A 15,979-nucleotide genomic window follows, 5' to 3' on the forward strand; every position below is an offset into this window, starting at 1 on the left:
AGAAACTGAACACAGAAAAGTGAGCGTGAAGCACAATCAAGGGAGGGAACTAGCTACGTGCTAAGGAAGTGTTTGAGACAAAAGGATACATACAAGTACATGGTGGGTCTAAAAGATTTGTGATGGAGAGCTGTTCTTTTCCCGGGGTCAAGGAATTGAGGTATTTAACTGCAGTGACCAGTCAATGATGCAGCAAAGACTGTTGGGCTGTCCAGTAGGAGCTGTACAATCCCCCCAAGCTCTGAGTCCTAACACCTGGCAACTCGAACCTCTTCAAATTATTTACCTTCGTGCCAAGTTCTGCAATTTGTGCTAAGATGCTGAATAGTTTCAGTCAGCCTAATTTCATAAGAAATGGTGTCAGCCAGGAAGCACCCAGTACGAATAAGCTCTGGCAGTGTTCATTTGGCAATGAAGTCAAATAAGGATGCAATCTGAGCAACACGTTTTAACATTGACATTGTTTTATAAAGCGTTCAAGGAAAGAGCGAATGCGGCACATGGTGCCATGGTCCAGTTGATACGGGGTTCTCGGTCGCAGGTTAGACGTGATGATCTCAGAGGTCTTTTCCACCCTAATTGATTCTGAGGATATCGACACTTCCCAATGGCTCACCGGCCTGGGGTGCATTGATTAATCACCAGCAGAGCAGGCGGGGTTCCGAAGAGCCGTTTAGTCGATCATAAGGCTCGCAGGGCAGAGCGACGCCCCGCACGGCCCCGCAGCCGCGCCCCGCGGGCTGAGGCGGCGGTGGGCGGGGCCGCGCGGGCCGGGGGCGGAGCGGGCCGGGGGCGGAGCGTGCCGGGGGCGGAGCGTGCCGGGGGGCGGAGCGTGCCGGGGCGGAGCGTGCCGGGCCAATATGGCGGCGGCGGCCGCTGCGGCGGCGGAGTTGCGGTTGTCGCGGCAGGAGCGGGAGCTGCGCTGGCTGGCGGCGGAGGTCCGCCGGCTGAAGGAGCCGCAGGAGCTGCACTGCCCCGGCAGCGCCAGCCCCGAGCTGCAGCGGCTGCGGGCCGAGAACGAGAAGCTGCGCTACCGCCTGCTGCACCTGCGCCGCAGCCTGGCGGCCGAGCTGGGCCGGGCGGCGCCGGCGCAGCCCCCGGCCGGCGGAGAGGTAGCGCCGGGGCCGCTCGGGGCGGGGATGGGACGGGGACACTCGCGGGGCCGAGCCGCCTGTGCCCAGCCCCCGGCAGCGGAAGCGTGTCCCGGGCTCTGCCCGCAGCACCGGGCAGTGGTCTCTGCCTTTGCGCCAAGGCGGCGGGTTCATAGACTCATAGAATGGTTTGGGTTAGGAAGGACCCTAAAGATCATCTCTTTTCAACCGCCTTGCCATGGGCAGGGACATCTTCCACTTGACCAGATTCCTCAGAGCCCCATCCCGCCTGGCCTTGAGCACTGCCAGGGATGGGGCATCCACAGCATCACTGGGCAACCTGTTCGAGGTATCACATGATTGAAAGTTGCTGTGGCTGCTCGCTGCTCCGCTTTGATCTCCAAGGGCCTCGCTGGGGCGATTTTGCTGGTGATAGTTGTAGTAGTAAAATTTGGGAAATTGAGAGGACTTGACTTTGTGAGCAGCATTGCTGTGTCTGCAGAACATCAAAAGGATGCCGTTTAGATGTGCCATGAGGAGTCTTTGCACTAAGAACGTGCCTTATTCCTTATAATTGCCTCTTTAGCCCAATATTATACTGGTTTGGTTTGTTTTGATGGTTGCTGGAAAAAATCTTAAAGGTATAGTAGGGATATACCTTGTATTATCACTGTTTTCAGGAAGTCTCCAGTGCAAGTCCAACTGATGCAGTGAATCAAATTAAAGAGGAAAAGAAAAAAGAAAATGAAGCTGTGAACCAACACCAGAATGGGGTAAGTGGTTCATTGGTACCACATAATAATAGGACTGGTTTTTGGCCAGGTTCAGAAAAGGTGCTCAAATCCAGAATATTTTGCTGTATTTTGGAATCCCAGCTTTTGGGAAGAAGTCTTACTATAGCACAGAGGAAAAAACCTCAAGTTATTCAAGAGCTTCATCTTGCATTAGTAGGGTTACTGAAACATTCTTAGATTTCTACTTTTTATTTAACAAAAGGATTTGGGTTGTGGGAAAGTAAAGGTCATGGTTTTGTGGTGCCTTAGGAGAGTGATGGTTCATGAGCAGTTGAACAGCATTCTTGATGGCTGAAAGGATGTTAGCAGCACTGCTGTAGTACACTAGAGCCTAATAACTCACCTTAAGCTAAAATACAGGAACCTTCATGTGAGCTGTCTGGCTTGAATCTGATGCTTTGAATGTAGTGGCAGAAGTGAGGGCTTGTTGGAGTGATCCAAATTGCTCCAGGACATGTACTAAATGCAGATTTTGGGTCAGGAATATAAGCTGCTTTCTGAGATCAAACTCACAGACCCATGTAGGCCCAGACTGATCAAGGTGCATGGAAAACTGGAAGATCACTATAAAATAGTCAGTAATGGCATGGGAGTATCCTGGATATAATTATTCATAAATGCTTTACTGAATTTTACTATAAATTCTAGTACAGTTGAATCTGGACAAGTCGGAACCTTTGGGGATGCACCAATACTGTGAATCCTTTTATTCCCTTTGTTTCATAAATATATGTGTGTATGTTCAAATTGATGTATTACAGCTCCAGTGTGTGCCAAGCTTCATAGAAGACAGACTGAAGCTTTATGAAGCATTGAAAAAAGAACATGATGCTTTGCTAGCTTCCAGAGCAGCCAACCAGAGCAAATCTATCAAAATTACTCTGGCAGATGGAGAGACGGTTGAAGGGGAATCTTGGAAAACCACGCCATATCAATTAGCTGTAGGAATTAGGTAACCTGCACATTCAAGGGGTTCTACTTTTGTAGTGCTAAACTGTTACTATCATTTGTCTCTTACCTTATTGTATAAAATACGTGTCGCGGCCGGTGGTGGTGGCTCCCTTAAATTGATTTGCTTGGAAAGCGTTGGCACTCAGCTTCATGTAGTAGAAACAGCTGGTTACAGTTCTGAGTGATGCTTGGGGTTCTGTGCTGGGATCATAGTGCCTGCTTCCAGTTAAATCTGTGACACTGCTACGAATTAAAGAGACATCAGAAGTTTTGTGAGTTAGCCGATACAGTAGAACCTGTTGTGAGGAGCAACCTTTCTTCCAGATCCCCAGCACTGAAAACTGTTGAGCAAAACCTCTCAAGACCTTAAGGTTCTATACCTTAACAGTAGGCAAGTGTTTAAGAGGACCACAGAAACTAAAGTTTTAGGTCTTCAGGTGCTACAAGATGTGGATGTGGTCTCATGGGGTTTAGAAATCTAAAGTCTTTTACAAATCTGAACTGAACACTTCTTGTTATCTATCTGAACTATCTGGACCCATAACACTTCTTGTTATCTCTTCTGTTTCTTTAGTCAAGTGTTGGCTTCAAATGCAGTCATAGCCAAAGTGAATGGTGAGCTCTGGGACCTAGACCGTCCGCTGGAGGGAGATTGTACTCTAGAGCTGCTCACCTTTGATAATGACGAAGCCAAAACTGTGAGTAAACACTCTCTGGTTTCTTCTTGATTAAAGAAATGACATAAAATTGATTGCAGCATTAAGCTTTTAAAATCTTGAATTAAAAAAACCCCACAAAACTATTCAAGTAATGTGTTTCCTACGATTCAACAAAGAAGATTGGATACTAAGTGCCTGTAGTCAGAGAGTGAATAAAATCTTTGTGTTCTTTTCGTCCTTCTCTTTAACAAGTTATTTCTCAAAGGAGGTTGTACAGAAGGGCTTGATTTGTGTGTTGAAACAGTCTGTGGTTTGCCTCAGTGCATTTGAAGATCAGACAGTGAAAGCAAAGTGAGCCAGTCTCTACTGTTTTCTAAAAACTGTCCAATGTTAGCCTTGAGTCATAAATAAAATCTACACCTCCTTGTACTGGCACTGTTTATTAGGTCCTTAAGTAGATGTATCTTAGTCAATTAAACTATACCTATACTTAGCAACGTGACTGAGATTTTTCTTTAATGGTCTTCAGTCTGAAGCCCATGTGACCATTATACACTAGAATTGGACTTCAGTTTTGTGAAATAATTATTCATGTGATTAAACTTATTGGAGACATTTCAGGAGCCTGTAAAGGTTTTATCTTGTAGCAATAGCTCTGAAATAGTCTGAATTAATAAGAACTCAGAACATCAGACTGGTATTGATCTACTGTGTTGTTGGCTTCCCTCTTCTGACATTTCAGGTAATGTAGTTTACAGACCCATCAATAAATGTACTGAATGTGAGCAGTGGCAGCTTAATTGGCTACATTGCTTTAGATGTGATTAGTGGTGCATAGACTTTGACTGAAATTAACTTATAAATGAACAAGGTACATTAAGTACTAACTTGAAAGAATTGTACAGAGGTATATAGTCATCTTCTTTCAGACTGAAGTATGGTGGGCCTTTAGTGCTATATCTGCCATTATACTGATCATTTAGAGTACTTCAAAATGAAAAGATAAAGTTGTTTTACTTGTCTCAAAATTTGAACAACATTGGTTCCAGTCTGTGTCTTATCTGCAGATATGTCTCTAGTTTGTTTTTTCTTCTTTTCAGTTACACAATACCATTGACCTCATGGTTTGCTCACCTGACTTCATTTACAGGTTTATTGGCATTCAAGTGCTCACATTCTTGGAGAGGCCATGGAAGGGTATTTTGGGGGCTGCTTATGCTATGGACCACCAATTGAGAATGGATTTCATTATGACATGTATATTGAAGATAGGTAAAATTACAGTGTCTTAGAACTTGAACATTCCATACTAAAGCTCAGTACTAGAAATATTTTATTTGTTTCTGCATGTTAAAAGTATAATTGTGTCCCTAATATGATTTGAAACATAATCTTCTCTGTATACAGTTCAGTTGAGTTTGTGTATATATTTAAATTCAGAAGCAGCGTTCAGACGCCTGCTCTGCAAGAGTTGAAGCTGTTCTGTGAAAAAATGTGGAGTGTTCGGGTTGAACTTTCTGCAGTTCCTGTGGGGCAAAGGGGATGTTTTCCTTGAAGAGTCATGCAGGTTTGGCTTCCAGGGGCCATAGTCACTTGTTGAAAGGGCACAAATGCATGAAACTTGTCTAGGTGTTTACTACTTTTCTAATCCTTGTGCACAGCTTTACAGTTCTGGTTTTTTCCTTGTTTATCTTTATGTAGGCAGGGAGAATACTGAATCTGCATGAGCTGATAAACTGGCTCTTGTGACTGAGATGAGCCTTTTTTCCCCTTGGTTTGTGGTTTTTGTCTTAAATATATGTTTATTTTGAGCTATAGCTCTTCAGACATTTAATCATGTCAAAGACAGGAATGATTGCAATGTGTTTGTTCAGGGTGGTACTATCTGTGTTTCTGGGTTTAGTCTCTGAAAATACAGTTGATTGTAAGAAACTAAGAAAAAAAATACTGTGACAAATCACAACACATTCCATGTTTTTCAAATTAGACCATTAGAAAGTGGTCACTAGAAAAAATGGGAGGATCAAAATAATTAATTTTTATTTCTTTTGCCTGTGTCTTTTTATCTAGAAGTGTATCTAGTACTGAATTCCCACTACTAGAGAACCGTTGTAAAAATATCATAAAAGAGAAACAGGCTTTTGAAAGGCTGGAAGTCAAAAAGGAGATCCTGTTAGACATGTTTAAGGTAAATCTTTAGAGTAGCTGTGAGTGTGGTACAATGGTCTTCTAAAATGTAACTTTTATGAAATATTGCATATGACTGACCTGTCAGAATACTACCTGTCTGGTAAAAGAAAGGAAAACAATACCATCTGTTTCCCCCTCTCTGTATGCCTCTCAAGTGTTCAGGATGTTTTCAAGCACTTACAAAAACAATTCTTTATTCCACAAAAACACACCTCAAGCTCAATGAGAAAACAAGTAAGTTTTTAAGAAAGGCATACATTTCTTCTGGCTCACTCGTGGAGACAGGTCAGAAAAGGCTTTAGCTCTAGTCCTGTTTTATTCAGTGACTATTGCCAGTCTCGCTGTACTGTGTGATTGCCTTTCACTGGTGCTTTGGGGTTCAGGTGTAATCACAATCCTCAACACACCCTCAGGCGAGTTAGGATGTTTGTCCCTTTCCCCTCTGCTTTTACAAAGCTTCTGAGAAATATACATGGGGGTTGTTTTGTTGTTATTGTTGTGTTGTTGGGGGGGGGGGGATTTTGTTTTGGGTTTTTTTTAAGTTTTGGTTTGTTTTATTTAGTTAGGAGTGTCTTTTACTGGTGCACTTGTATTCCTAAAATGTAATTTTTAAAGAGAATTTTATTATCCATTTTATTGACACTTCTGGCTGTTCATGTTTCCACACACAGTATAACAAGTTTAAGTGTCGTATCCTCAATGAGAAAGTGAAGACACCAACTACCACAGTATACAGGTAAAGGAACATACTTGAAAAATATAATAAAGTATTTTTATAGCTAATTATTTTAATTTGAGAGAATAATTTGGGGGGTTGTTTTTATTCCACGTTCTGAATTCTTGTGTGATTGAGATTTAGGTTTGCAATTAAGATTGCTGCTTAGGTAAAGTGAGAGATTTTCTTTCTCTGCTGGGACAGATTAGGTCTCAATTTGTGGACAAATGTAAAATTTAGTTTTTATTTATTCCCTCTGGTTTCAGTAGACTGATTAAAATAAGTTGCCATCTCTGACATTGGCTTTCTGCATAATGGATAAAGCTAACTCTAGCTCAGTGTGGGGTGAGGAACCTGCTCATTCAGTTACTTGTTAGTTGGTTGGAAAATGGCACAACCATTTTCTGTTTGATGTGCATTGTTTAAAATTTCCTGGCCAACTTGAACAAGTTCATGTGTGGAACTATATGAATTGGCAAATGTGTTATGATGCTCTTGAAAGTGGATTGAGTGTGCTGAGCATTTACTGAGTGAATATTCCACTTTAGGTAGAAGGCACAGTTACATTTAAGGTGCACTGAATTTGCTCCATGCTGCATATTTATATTTATATTTGTATTTATATTTACTGGCGTGTTTGGATGTGTCAAATGTGAACTTGTGTGCCGTTAGTGACTGTATTGAAAAATGTTGGATTGCTTGGAAGTGAACACTCTTTTTGTTTTGGCATATAGATGCGGTCCATTGATTGATCTCTGCAGGGGTCCACATGTGAGACACACTGGAAAAATTAAGGTCCTTAAAATAGTTAAGGTAACTTTAAATTAACTGTGCATTGAAACTGAAATTATCAGTTGATTTATTTATATATTTATTTTTCCTGAGCTGATTATACTAGGATTGGTCCTTTGTATTGTTTTCTTTGCTTACTGTACAATAGTTCTTCATTTCTTTCCCAGCTCCCGTTGTACAAGTAGCACTACTGACTTTGATCATTGGTCTGTGTCTGACATTTACTGCTTCTTGACTCAGACAGTAGTACTTCAGTGAAAGTTACCAGCATGTTTTTTAATCAGAGTGTTAGTGTAGTAATGTGCACATTTAGACTGATGAAAAGCACTGCAAGATTACTCCAGCTAGTGGTGAGCACATGGGCTGTGGAGCCAGTTCTGCCGTGCACAGGAGAGAAGTGCAGTGCCTAAGCTCCTGTGGCAGGACTGTGCCCCTGTCTCCCACCGGCGCTGCACTTCCCAGGACAAGTGTCCTGGTTAGTCTGTACCTGCTGTCACATCTGAGTGCAGGGGGGTGTACATGTGTTCAGCACTAAGTGAATGTCAGGATCCTCACTGGGTCATTTTGACCTTGTCAGATGGTATCTTTCAGGTACAGGAGATAAAGCGGACCTTGGCAGATCTGCAAGTGTTGCTGTTAAAAAGTGGCATTGCTTTCAGGAAAGCCAGAGACAGTGTTTGCAGAGGCCTCTGAATTTTTGGTGTAGTTTAAGTTACATATGCTAATTTTGGTAACCTTATTAGACTGAGCTCTTTGGAACATTCATTATTGTGGCTTTTGCTGGCTGCCCAACTGAAGTGTATGGACCTCTTGAGTTCCAGGGATTAAGTGGGTATAGGGTTAAAACTGCTCGGATTTAACTGTGTGAGCTAGGTTTGGTTTGCCTTTCATGTTCCCCTACTTCATTATGTTTTCAATGTAAACAAGTCCTGCCTTTTTAGAAGCCATGACATGAAATAATAAAATATGCCATGATGTGAGTTAAAACAAGGTACTTAAGCAGAATAAAATATGATTTGACCTGTCACTTTTGTTTGTCTTCTGTATTAGTATGCTGACTAAAAGGCACTGCAAGTCTCTTTGTATTACAAACAAATGCTGAAGGACTGCATATAATTGTTTTCCCAAGGAAAAATATAATAATGTTTGAATTGGTTAGTGTTTATCCCTCTTTCCCTGATATTATATAATATTATCCTAAAGTATGGGTTTTGTGTATCAGAGTTCCTCTACATATTGGGAAGGAAAATCTGACATGGAAACTCTGCAGAGAATATATGGAATATCCTTTCCTGATAGCAAAATGATGAAGGAATGGGAAAAAGTCCAGGAAGAAGCCAAAAACCGGGATCATAGGAAAATTGGAAAGGTACACTATTCCACTGTCTACTTCTTTTATACTTCTCTTATAGAATTCACCCTCTTCCCTTGTTATTTTAGTTTTGATTTTTTGTTGTTGTTTTTTGACAGTTTTAAGGGGCGCCAGTTCTATGTGCTTCTTGATGTCGCTTATATTTTAAAATTTTAATTCTACAAACTCAACTTGTCACTTGCATATGAATGTTAAACTAATATTGGGAAGAAGTTAATGGCTTTAGTCCCTTAGTTTAGGGATAGAAATCTTAGACCTATTAATGTAGAGTCTTTGCAGGTCCTACCTAGGCCGCTCTATTTTTCACAGAAGAGAATTTATTTAGAAATTGTGTGATAACGTGGTTTGGTCATTCTTTTTAATAGGTGTAAATTTGGGGAAATGTGTATTCACGTGGTCCAAGAATCAAATGGAATTCAGTGCTCTTACAAATTTCTAAGAGTAAGAAGTCCGGGTCAATTCACTCGTCTTGCTGAGAACTTGTAGACCATAAATCATCTTGTTGCTGTAATATTCCATCTTTGCAAACAGTGTCTCGATGTGTATGAAGTAGTAACATTCTGCTATTCTCTCTGAATTGTTCTTAGAGCATTCTGATTTCCATTTTCCTAGGAGCAAGAGCTCTTCTTCTTTCATGATTTGAGTCCAGGAAGCTGCTTTTTCCTCCCTAGAGGTGCCTTTCTTTATAACACGCTCATGGATTTCATACGGGTGAGTATATACTGATGTTACTGATATAAGTCCTAACAACTTGATTATCATTTGTTGATCTGAAATGATAGAGCATTCATAGTGCTGAGCTATGCATAGAAAGAGAAATATCTATCTATGTAAACATATACAAGAGTTTCACAAGGATTATGCAAATTTAACCTTTTTGAAAATAAGGCAAAGTGAAGCTGTGTTTTTCCAGTTGTGCAAAATCTACATGTGCAGTAGTCTTGTCATATTCCTGTAAATTGTCATCATAATACCACAGGTAAAAAGAGTCAAGCTTTTGCTTATCAAAAGCTCTCTCACCTTTTAAATATTGCATTTGTTCTATAGGGGGAATATCGCAGGCGTGATTTTACTGAAGTTGTATCTCCGAACATCTTCAACAGTAAACTCTGGGAAGCTTCAGGACATTGGCAGCACTACAGTGAAAATATGTTCTCTTTTGAGATTGAGAAGGAGACGTTTGCCCTTAAACCCATGAATTGTCCAGGACATTGGTTTGTACTCTCAGCTGGAAAAGGTCTTATTTTACGTCATTTATCCTTTGTGGGGCTGAGGAGAAGTAAAAGGAGAATTAACACATGCTGTGATGTGTGCTTACCATAGACCACTAAGCCAGTGTGTCCAGAGAGCTGCTCTGACCGTGTCCCAAAGCAGAGCTTTGCAATAAGTCTGCACTGAGCTGGGTTTGTGCCTGCTAATACTGGTCTGTACCACTAGTAAATGCTAATTCTGTTGGATAGAGGTGGGCATCAGATGTGCTCCAAGAAGGGTATAGATGAACCTGAATTGATTTACTCTTGCAGTGTTTTTTCCTAGTGGTCTTTAGCAGTTCATTGAGTGGTGTGCTTTTTCTGTTTGCCTGTCTTTCAGGATGTAGACAGCCTGATCAAGTAAATATTTAAAAATGTGATTACTGTCCCTACTGGGCTTTGTTTAGTTCTGTGTTGTCTTAAATCTCCTGTAAGAAGGATAAGAGGAAGGTTCTTCCATGTTCCTTTTAGCTTGATGTTTGCCCATCGTCCCCGATCCTGGAGGGAATTGCCTCTTAGACTTGCAGATTTTGGAGTTCTTCACCGAAATGAGCTCTCGGGCACTTTGAGTGGCTTGACTCGTGTAAGACGCTTCCAACAAGATGATGCTCACATCTTTTGCACAATGGAGCAGGTAAAAATAAATAAAGCACCTCCCACACCCCCAGCAGTCAACCAAAAAAACCCTTCCCTCTCCCAGTGCAAACTAACAGTGAACAGGAAAAAAATCCTTAAATTGCTTCGACTCTTGTTTTGTTCACTGTGTAGCGTAATGCTGCTTTTGATGGTTTTTTCCCTAGGTGCTTCCTTTTATTTAGAAAGATGCATTGGGCAACAAAATCCCAGAAAGTAAGATTTGTTGCATTTGCCATTTCCCTCTGCCAAAAAAAAAAAGTAGTTGATCCCATTGTTTTCTATACAGATGCTGAATAAAAACTTTATTTTGTCAGTAATGCTATAGATTTTAATGGAACTATATGTATAAATTGATGTACTTTAGTTCAGGATACAATTTGGCTCCGGAACCTCATGCTTAACAAAAATACTGCTTTTCTTGCCATGCTTTGAGGACCCAACACCTCAGATCTCTGCCCATTAAATGGATTTGGGTTTGTTTGGTGTAATTTTCAAGTGCTTTTTAATTCTTTCTTATTTAATGGACTCTTATGTTCTGGTTATGAAGAATTCAGTAGATTACATTTTAATGTAAGTAACTTTTAACCTATTTTAATATGTTTTATGTTGAAGATTGAAGAAGAAATTAAGGGCTGTCTTGATTTCTTGAAGTCAGTGTATGCTGTCTTTGGCTTTACCTTTCAACTACATCTTTCTACAAGACCAGAAAATTATCTTGGAGATTTAGAGGTCTGGGATCATGCAGAAAAGGTAATTAAGTTAAAAACAAACAAGCAAACCCCTTAATATTTGTACTTGCAGAGGTAGATGTTTAACTTCTTCCATGAGTTAGAGTTCATCCATGCTGCATGGTGAAATTGCTTAAATCAGATGCTAAATACTGCCCTTAGTGGAAATTCACGTAGGAAAACATCACATTAAATCTGAAGTTTCTGTAGAAAACCAGAACTTTCAGAGTCTTACTTAGCCCCCTGAACTAGTTAGTTTTCTATTCATCTTTTTTTTTCTGATTAATCATAATATTTATACAAGGAGCTACTATTTCCCAATTATTTATCATAAATGAGCAAATGCTTCATCAATAGGGGTTTTGTGCTGTCTTTTGACACCTTTTGAATTTCAAAGGCAAATGCTTTGACTTCCAGTAATGAGAGGCCCTTCTATACCTTTTTTAATTACTTTCTTATTCTCATGATTAGCAACTTCAAAACAGCTTGAATAACTTTGGAGAGCAGTGGAGTTTGAATCCAGGAGATGGAGCATTTTATGGTCCTAAGGTTAGTGACTCAGCATTTCAGTACAACTTTGGGATGGACAGAAATGCGGACGTACTGCAGGCAAACTATATTTAGTAACTGTGGTTTTTTGCTTCACAGATTGATATTAAAATCAAAGATGCAATTGGTAGGTACCATCAATGTGCTACCATCCAACTTGACTTCCAGCTACCCATTCGGTTTAATCTCACTTATGTTGGGTGAGTGGTTAAGCTAAATATCTTCCTTTTTAAAATGAAATTAAACAATAGCTTTAATTATCTGTAGTTCCCAGTATGTACTAATGCTATATTGCTCATTTATCAAATGATTAGCTTGTAAATCAGTCAGCTGGGAGGGAGAGCAAACACACCCAGTGAATCGAGGAGTGAGTTACCAACTTGAAGGTACTTTCTCAATGTAGTGATAGCTCACTTTAATTGTAAATGCAGGAAAGTCTCATTATCTGTCTTGTCTGCCAACTTTGAGGACAATTGATCATAAGTTGTGCTGAAAACTCCTCAGCTGAGTCAGTTTTCATTTTCAGCCTAGTCATTGTGCCTCCTTGGAAGAACGGCACACAAATTCAAGCATGCCCTAAGGAGCAAGCATGTTTGTACTGAGTGGTTCTTTGTTTTGATCAGATTAAATTAGTTAACTTTGAACAGAAACCAAGTGCAAACAGCTTTTAGTGAAAATCTGGATGGTTTCCAGCTTGGTCCACTGGGCAAATTAATCTTAGTGCCATGCTGACTTGAATACACATTTTCTGTGTTTTATTTCTTGCTGTGTTTGATTTTTCATATTATGGAGCTGGGGAAGATAGAATAAGAATCTTTATAATGTTTTGGTCCTGCGGTACATTCTACAGTAGGTGTCATAGCTTTATTGTAGGTAAAAATATTGTTATGAACTGGCTTTTTATAAAAAAACCTGTTTCTTAATATTTCAGGATTGTAATTTAAGTGAAGTAATGAATAGTAAGGGCAGGTAAGATCCTGTGCAGCAAAATAAAAGCAAGTCCTAATGTAAAGAGAGTGCAACATAAAATATTAAAATGCACAAAAATGGTGCTGAGTCAGTCAAGTGTTTTCTCAAATTAAAGAGTGTCTCTGCCACTAGCTGTAGGCATGATTATTTTAAAGTAGAATTCCTTTAAAAAACCCAGTTGACTTGGAGTACATTTTTAATAAAACCAGTAGACTTTTCATAAGTAGAACTAACTGAAGTTTCTCTTTCTGTTAAAAGTAGAATGTGTGTGAGCTAAGGTCACTATTAAAAAAACAACTTGATTTTTTTTTTCAGTAAGGATGGCGATGACAAGAAAAGGCCAGTGATTATTCACAGAGCTATTTTGGGATCTGTGGAGAGAATGATAGCTATTCTAGCAGAAAATTATGGAGGAAAATGGTATGTGGCACAAATGGAATTCTAAGACTTTACCAACGTAGAAACTGCATATCCTTCCTATTGTCCTATATATTATAATGCAAAAATATTTTGCCTAAAATTTTCTCAAAATTAGTAAGATTACAAGAAAAGCCCAGTTTTCTGGTCTGAGGTGTATGGTAGACATAAAATTTCATGAGACTTCAGAAAATAAAGGAAAAATAATGCAGAAATAGGAATTGTAATTGAATGTGTAAGTCCTGCCTTATTGTTGTTCCTTTTTTCTTAAAACTTAGGCTTTTGTACCAGGTGGATTTCAGATACATGTAAAGCAATTATTTGTGTATACACAGACATTAATTAACCCTAATATGTGAAATTTTTTTATAGTTCTAAGATTGATCATTTTAGTTTGGGTAAGATCTGGAAATATTTCTTCATTTAAAATATAAGGAAGAGTTAATTCTTATTTTCAGTCACCTGTCTGTCTACCTTTAATGTAAAGTTATAGGTAAAAGTGAAAATAGTGCAGAAAAAATTCTGCATTTGAAGTTGTGAAGTCAGCTGGGAAGAAAACAGAAGCTCCAACTTCCCCCTATGTCATTTTACTGGAGTCAGTCTATTTGCTATTTTATGTGAGCTTGAAAAGAGGGAGACAGTACACTATCCAACACCCTTAGCTAATGTAAATCATTCCATACAGACATTATTATTGTGGAACATGACTATAGCTGTGACTGGAAATATAAAATACACCTTTCTTTCCTGTTTGTCCTGTGCTGGCCAGGCCCTTCTGGCTGTCTCCTCGGCAGGTCATGGTTGTGCCCGTGGGCCCCGCCTCGGAGCAATACGCCCAGCAGGTGAGAGGAGAGCTTGGCTCCTGATGGCAGCAGGCAGATTTCATACATCCTTAAGTACTTGTCCTAGAACAGGCAATTAATGCTTAATAACTCTGGAAACATGTTGGGGGGGACAGGTAAATTTTTCAATATAAAGGTTTCAGTTCAAAATTTGTGTATGTTTGAGTAAGGGGTGTGTAACTTCAAGTATTTGGGGTTCTTTAATTAGGTACATACTTCTGTAATTATTAAAGGAAAAAGCATCCTGGATGGCAAACCTTGTATAACTAGTGCTTTGTTATAGTACTCTCTAGCTTTAAGTAGGCAGAGTCAGTTTATTCCATTTCCCACCATGTATATTCTTGACTACATCACTTTTGAACCATGGTTGGTTTTACCCCTGCCCCATGCTTTCATTTTAATGCAAGAATAAGTGTGTTTGTTTCTTCTCCTCTTTCTCTTTTCTCAGACTGAGGACATGTTTTTGACATGCAGCAGCAGAGCAGCACACGTTTGATATAGATGTTATCTTGTATTGTCTCCTAGCTGGGGTGCTGCTGTATGTGCTGGTTTCTTCAGATAACTTCACTGAATTCCTTATAATCATCCAGAAGAATGAAATTATACATATGCATGAATTAGCTATTGGAAGTGATCAATAACTGCAGCATTTTCAAATATATATTGTAAGCTATATAGTAATACTAAGAGGGTTTTGGTTTCTTTGGGTTTGTTTTGGTTTTTTTTTAGGTTTGCAACCAATTTTTTGAAGCAGGATTTATGTCAGATGTGGATCTAGATCAAAGCTGCACATTAAACAAGAAAATTAGAAATGCACAGCTGGCGCAGTATAACTTCATTTTAGGTAATTGCAGCATCTTACATTTCTGAATGTCATTGAAGTTCTAATGTTGGACAAAGTTTGTTCTAGGCTCATTTTCTAACGTGGATTGTGTAATATTTTGTGCCATGTCTTGCAGTGGTTGGAGAAAAGGAGAAAGCAAACAATGCTGTCAATGTGCGAACCAGAGACAACAAAGTTCACGGAGAGATTTCAGTACTTTCTGCTATTGAAAAACTCAAGAAATTTAAGACTTCACAAATTCCAAATGCAGAAGAAGAATTCTGATGCTGCTGCTAGGAAAAAAAAATTATTAGATGCCTATGTGAAATGTTTCTTTCTTCCTGCACAGCACTGATGCTCATCTGAGAGAATTTTCAGTTAATGGATACGCAAAATAAGCGAATGTAGCACTGTTGGTGCTCCAGGAAAAGCATGAGAGGACAGATACACCTGCCAACTCCTTTAACAATCGCATGGCTTTCCAATGTGCCTGAATGGCAGAATGCTTATTTAGGAAGTCCTACACCTCTGATGTGGTGGGTTTGCTGTGGAAATAAGTCAGGGCTGTACTAGGGTGGGGATCAGGAGGCTGGGAAGGACAGGGGATGCTGCTGGCCGTGCTGAGCTCCCTCGGCCACAGAGCTGGTACCTGACTGTGACCTGGCACCCAGAGCTTGGCAGTGCCTAGGTGCCTCAGGAGCAATTTGGATCAGGGTTTTTTTTAGCACCAGATGGTAACAAAACTTTGGGGAGGTGGTGGGTGGTGTGAATAGCTTGGTTGTTTCAGAATGTGTGTTCACAGACTATGAATGCACCGGAGTCTTTGCTGGAAGTCTCAGTGTAACAAGGCACTCACGGAGTTGGTGTGATGACTGGTTACTGTAATGGTGTCTGCCGAGAATGCGGTTGAATTACTATAACTGTGTGTGAAGTGTATTACTTTCTTCCTCTGTTTGCTGTTGTTTTGGCTTTTTACTAAAACAAAAAACTTTGAAAAACCTTTCTGTGCGTAATTTATTACTTTATTTGCTGGGAATTGTTAGAATGCTGAAAAGGAGCAGAGGACAATTTCGATTTTAAAACAATATGTTGGACTTGAAACTGGCTGTATTTCTGTTCTGTTTATGCTTAGAAATTATTTCTAAAGTTGCTGTTGCAGGCAATTGAACTGGATTTTTTGACAGATTTTTACTTTTTTTTT

The 15,979-nt window shown here is 39.8% G+C and overlaps 1 protein-coding gene across 2 annotated transcripts; it reads left to right on the forward strand.

The window, feature by feature from the left end:
• Nucleotides 1-835: 835 nt before the first annotated feature.
• On the forward strand, nucleotides 836-15,777 carry LOC136296778 (threonine--tRNA ligase 1, cytoplasmic-like). 2 transcript variants are annotated; one of them, XM_066196186.1, is made up of 19 exons: nucleotides 836-1,112; nucleotides 1,772-1,864; nucleotides 2,647-2,837; nucleotides 3,411-3,534; nucleotides 4,646-4,767; nucleotides 5,566-5,683; nucleotides 6,357-6,421; nucleotides 7,135-7,213; nucleotides 8,415-8,561; nucleotides 9,177-9,275; nucleotides 9,612-9,778; nucleotides 10,286-10,448; nucleotides 11,063-11,200; nucleotides 11,650-11,727; nucleotides 11,827-11,927; nucleotides 13,012-13,116; nucleotides 13,883-13,955; nucleotides 14,685-14,799; nucleotides 14,915-15,777. In XM_066196186.1, exons 1-19 carry the CDS (start codon nucleotides 861-863, stop codon nucleotides 15,061-15,063), a joined length of 2,379 nt encoding a protein of 792 aa, XP_066052283.1. In that variant the 5' UTR covers nucleotides 836-860; the 3' UTR covers nucleotides 15,064-15,777. The 2 variants fall into 2 exon arrangements, with proteins under 2 accessions (XP_066052283.1, XP_066052284.1); XM_066196187.1 differs by lacking the exon at nucleotides 836-1,112 and adding an exon at nucleotides 1,315-1,440.
• The last annotated feature ends 202 nt before the right edge of the window (nucleotides 15,778-15,979 follow it).

The sequence above is a fragment of the Chamaea fasciata genome, unplaced genomic scaffold (genome assembly GCF_029207755.1).
Source record: "Chamaea fasciata isolate MVZ Bird 193981 ecotype frontalis unplaced genomic scaffold, bChaFas1.0.hap1 SCAF_14, whole genome shotgun sequence".
Lineage (NCBI taxonomy): Eukaryota > Metazoa > Chordata > Aves > Passeriformes > Sylviidae > Chamaea > Chamaea fasciata.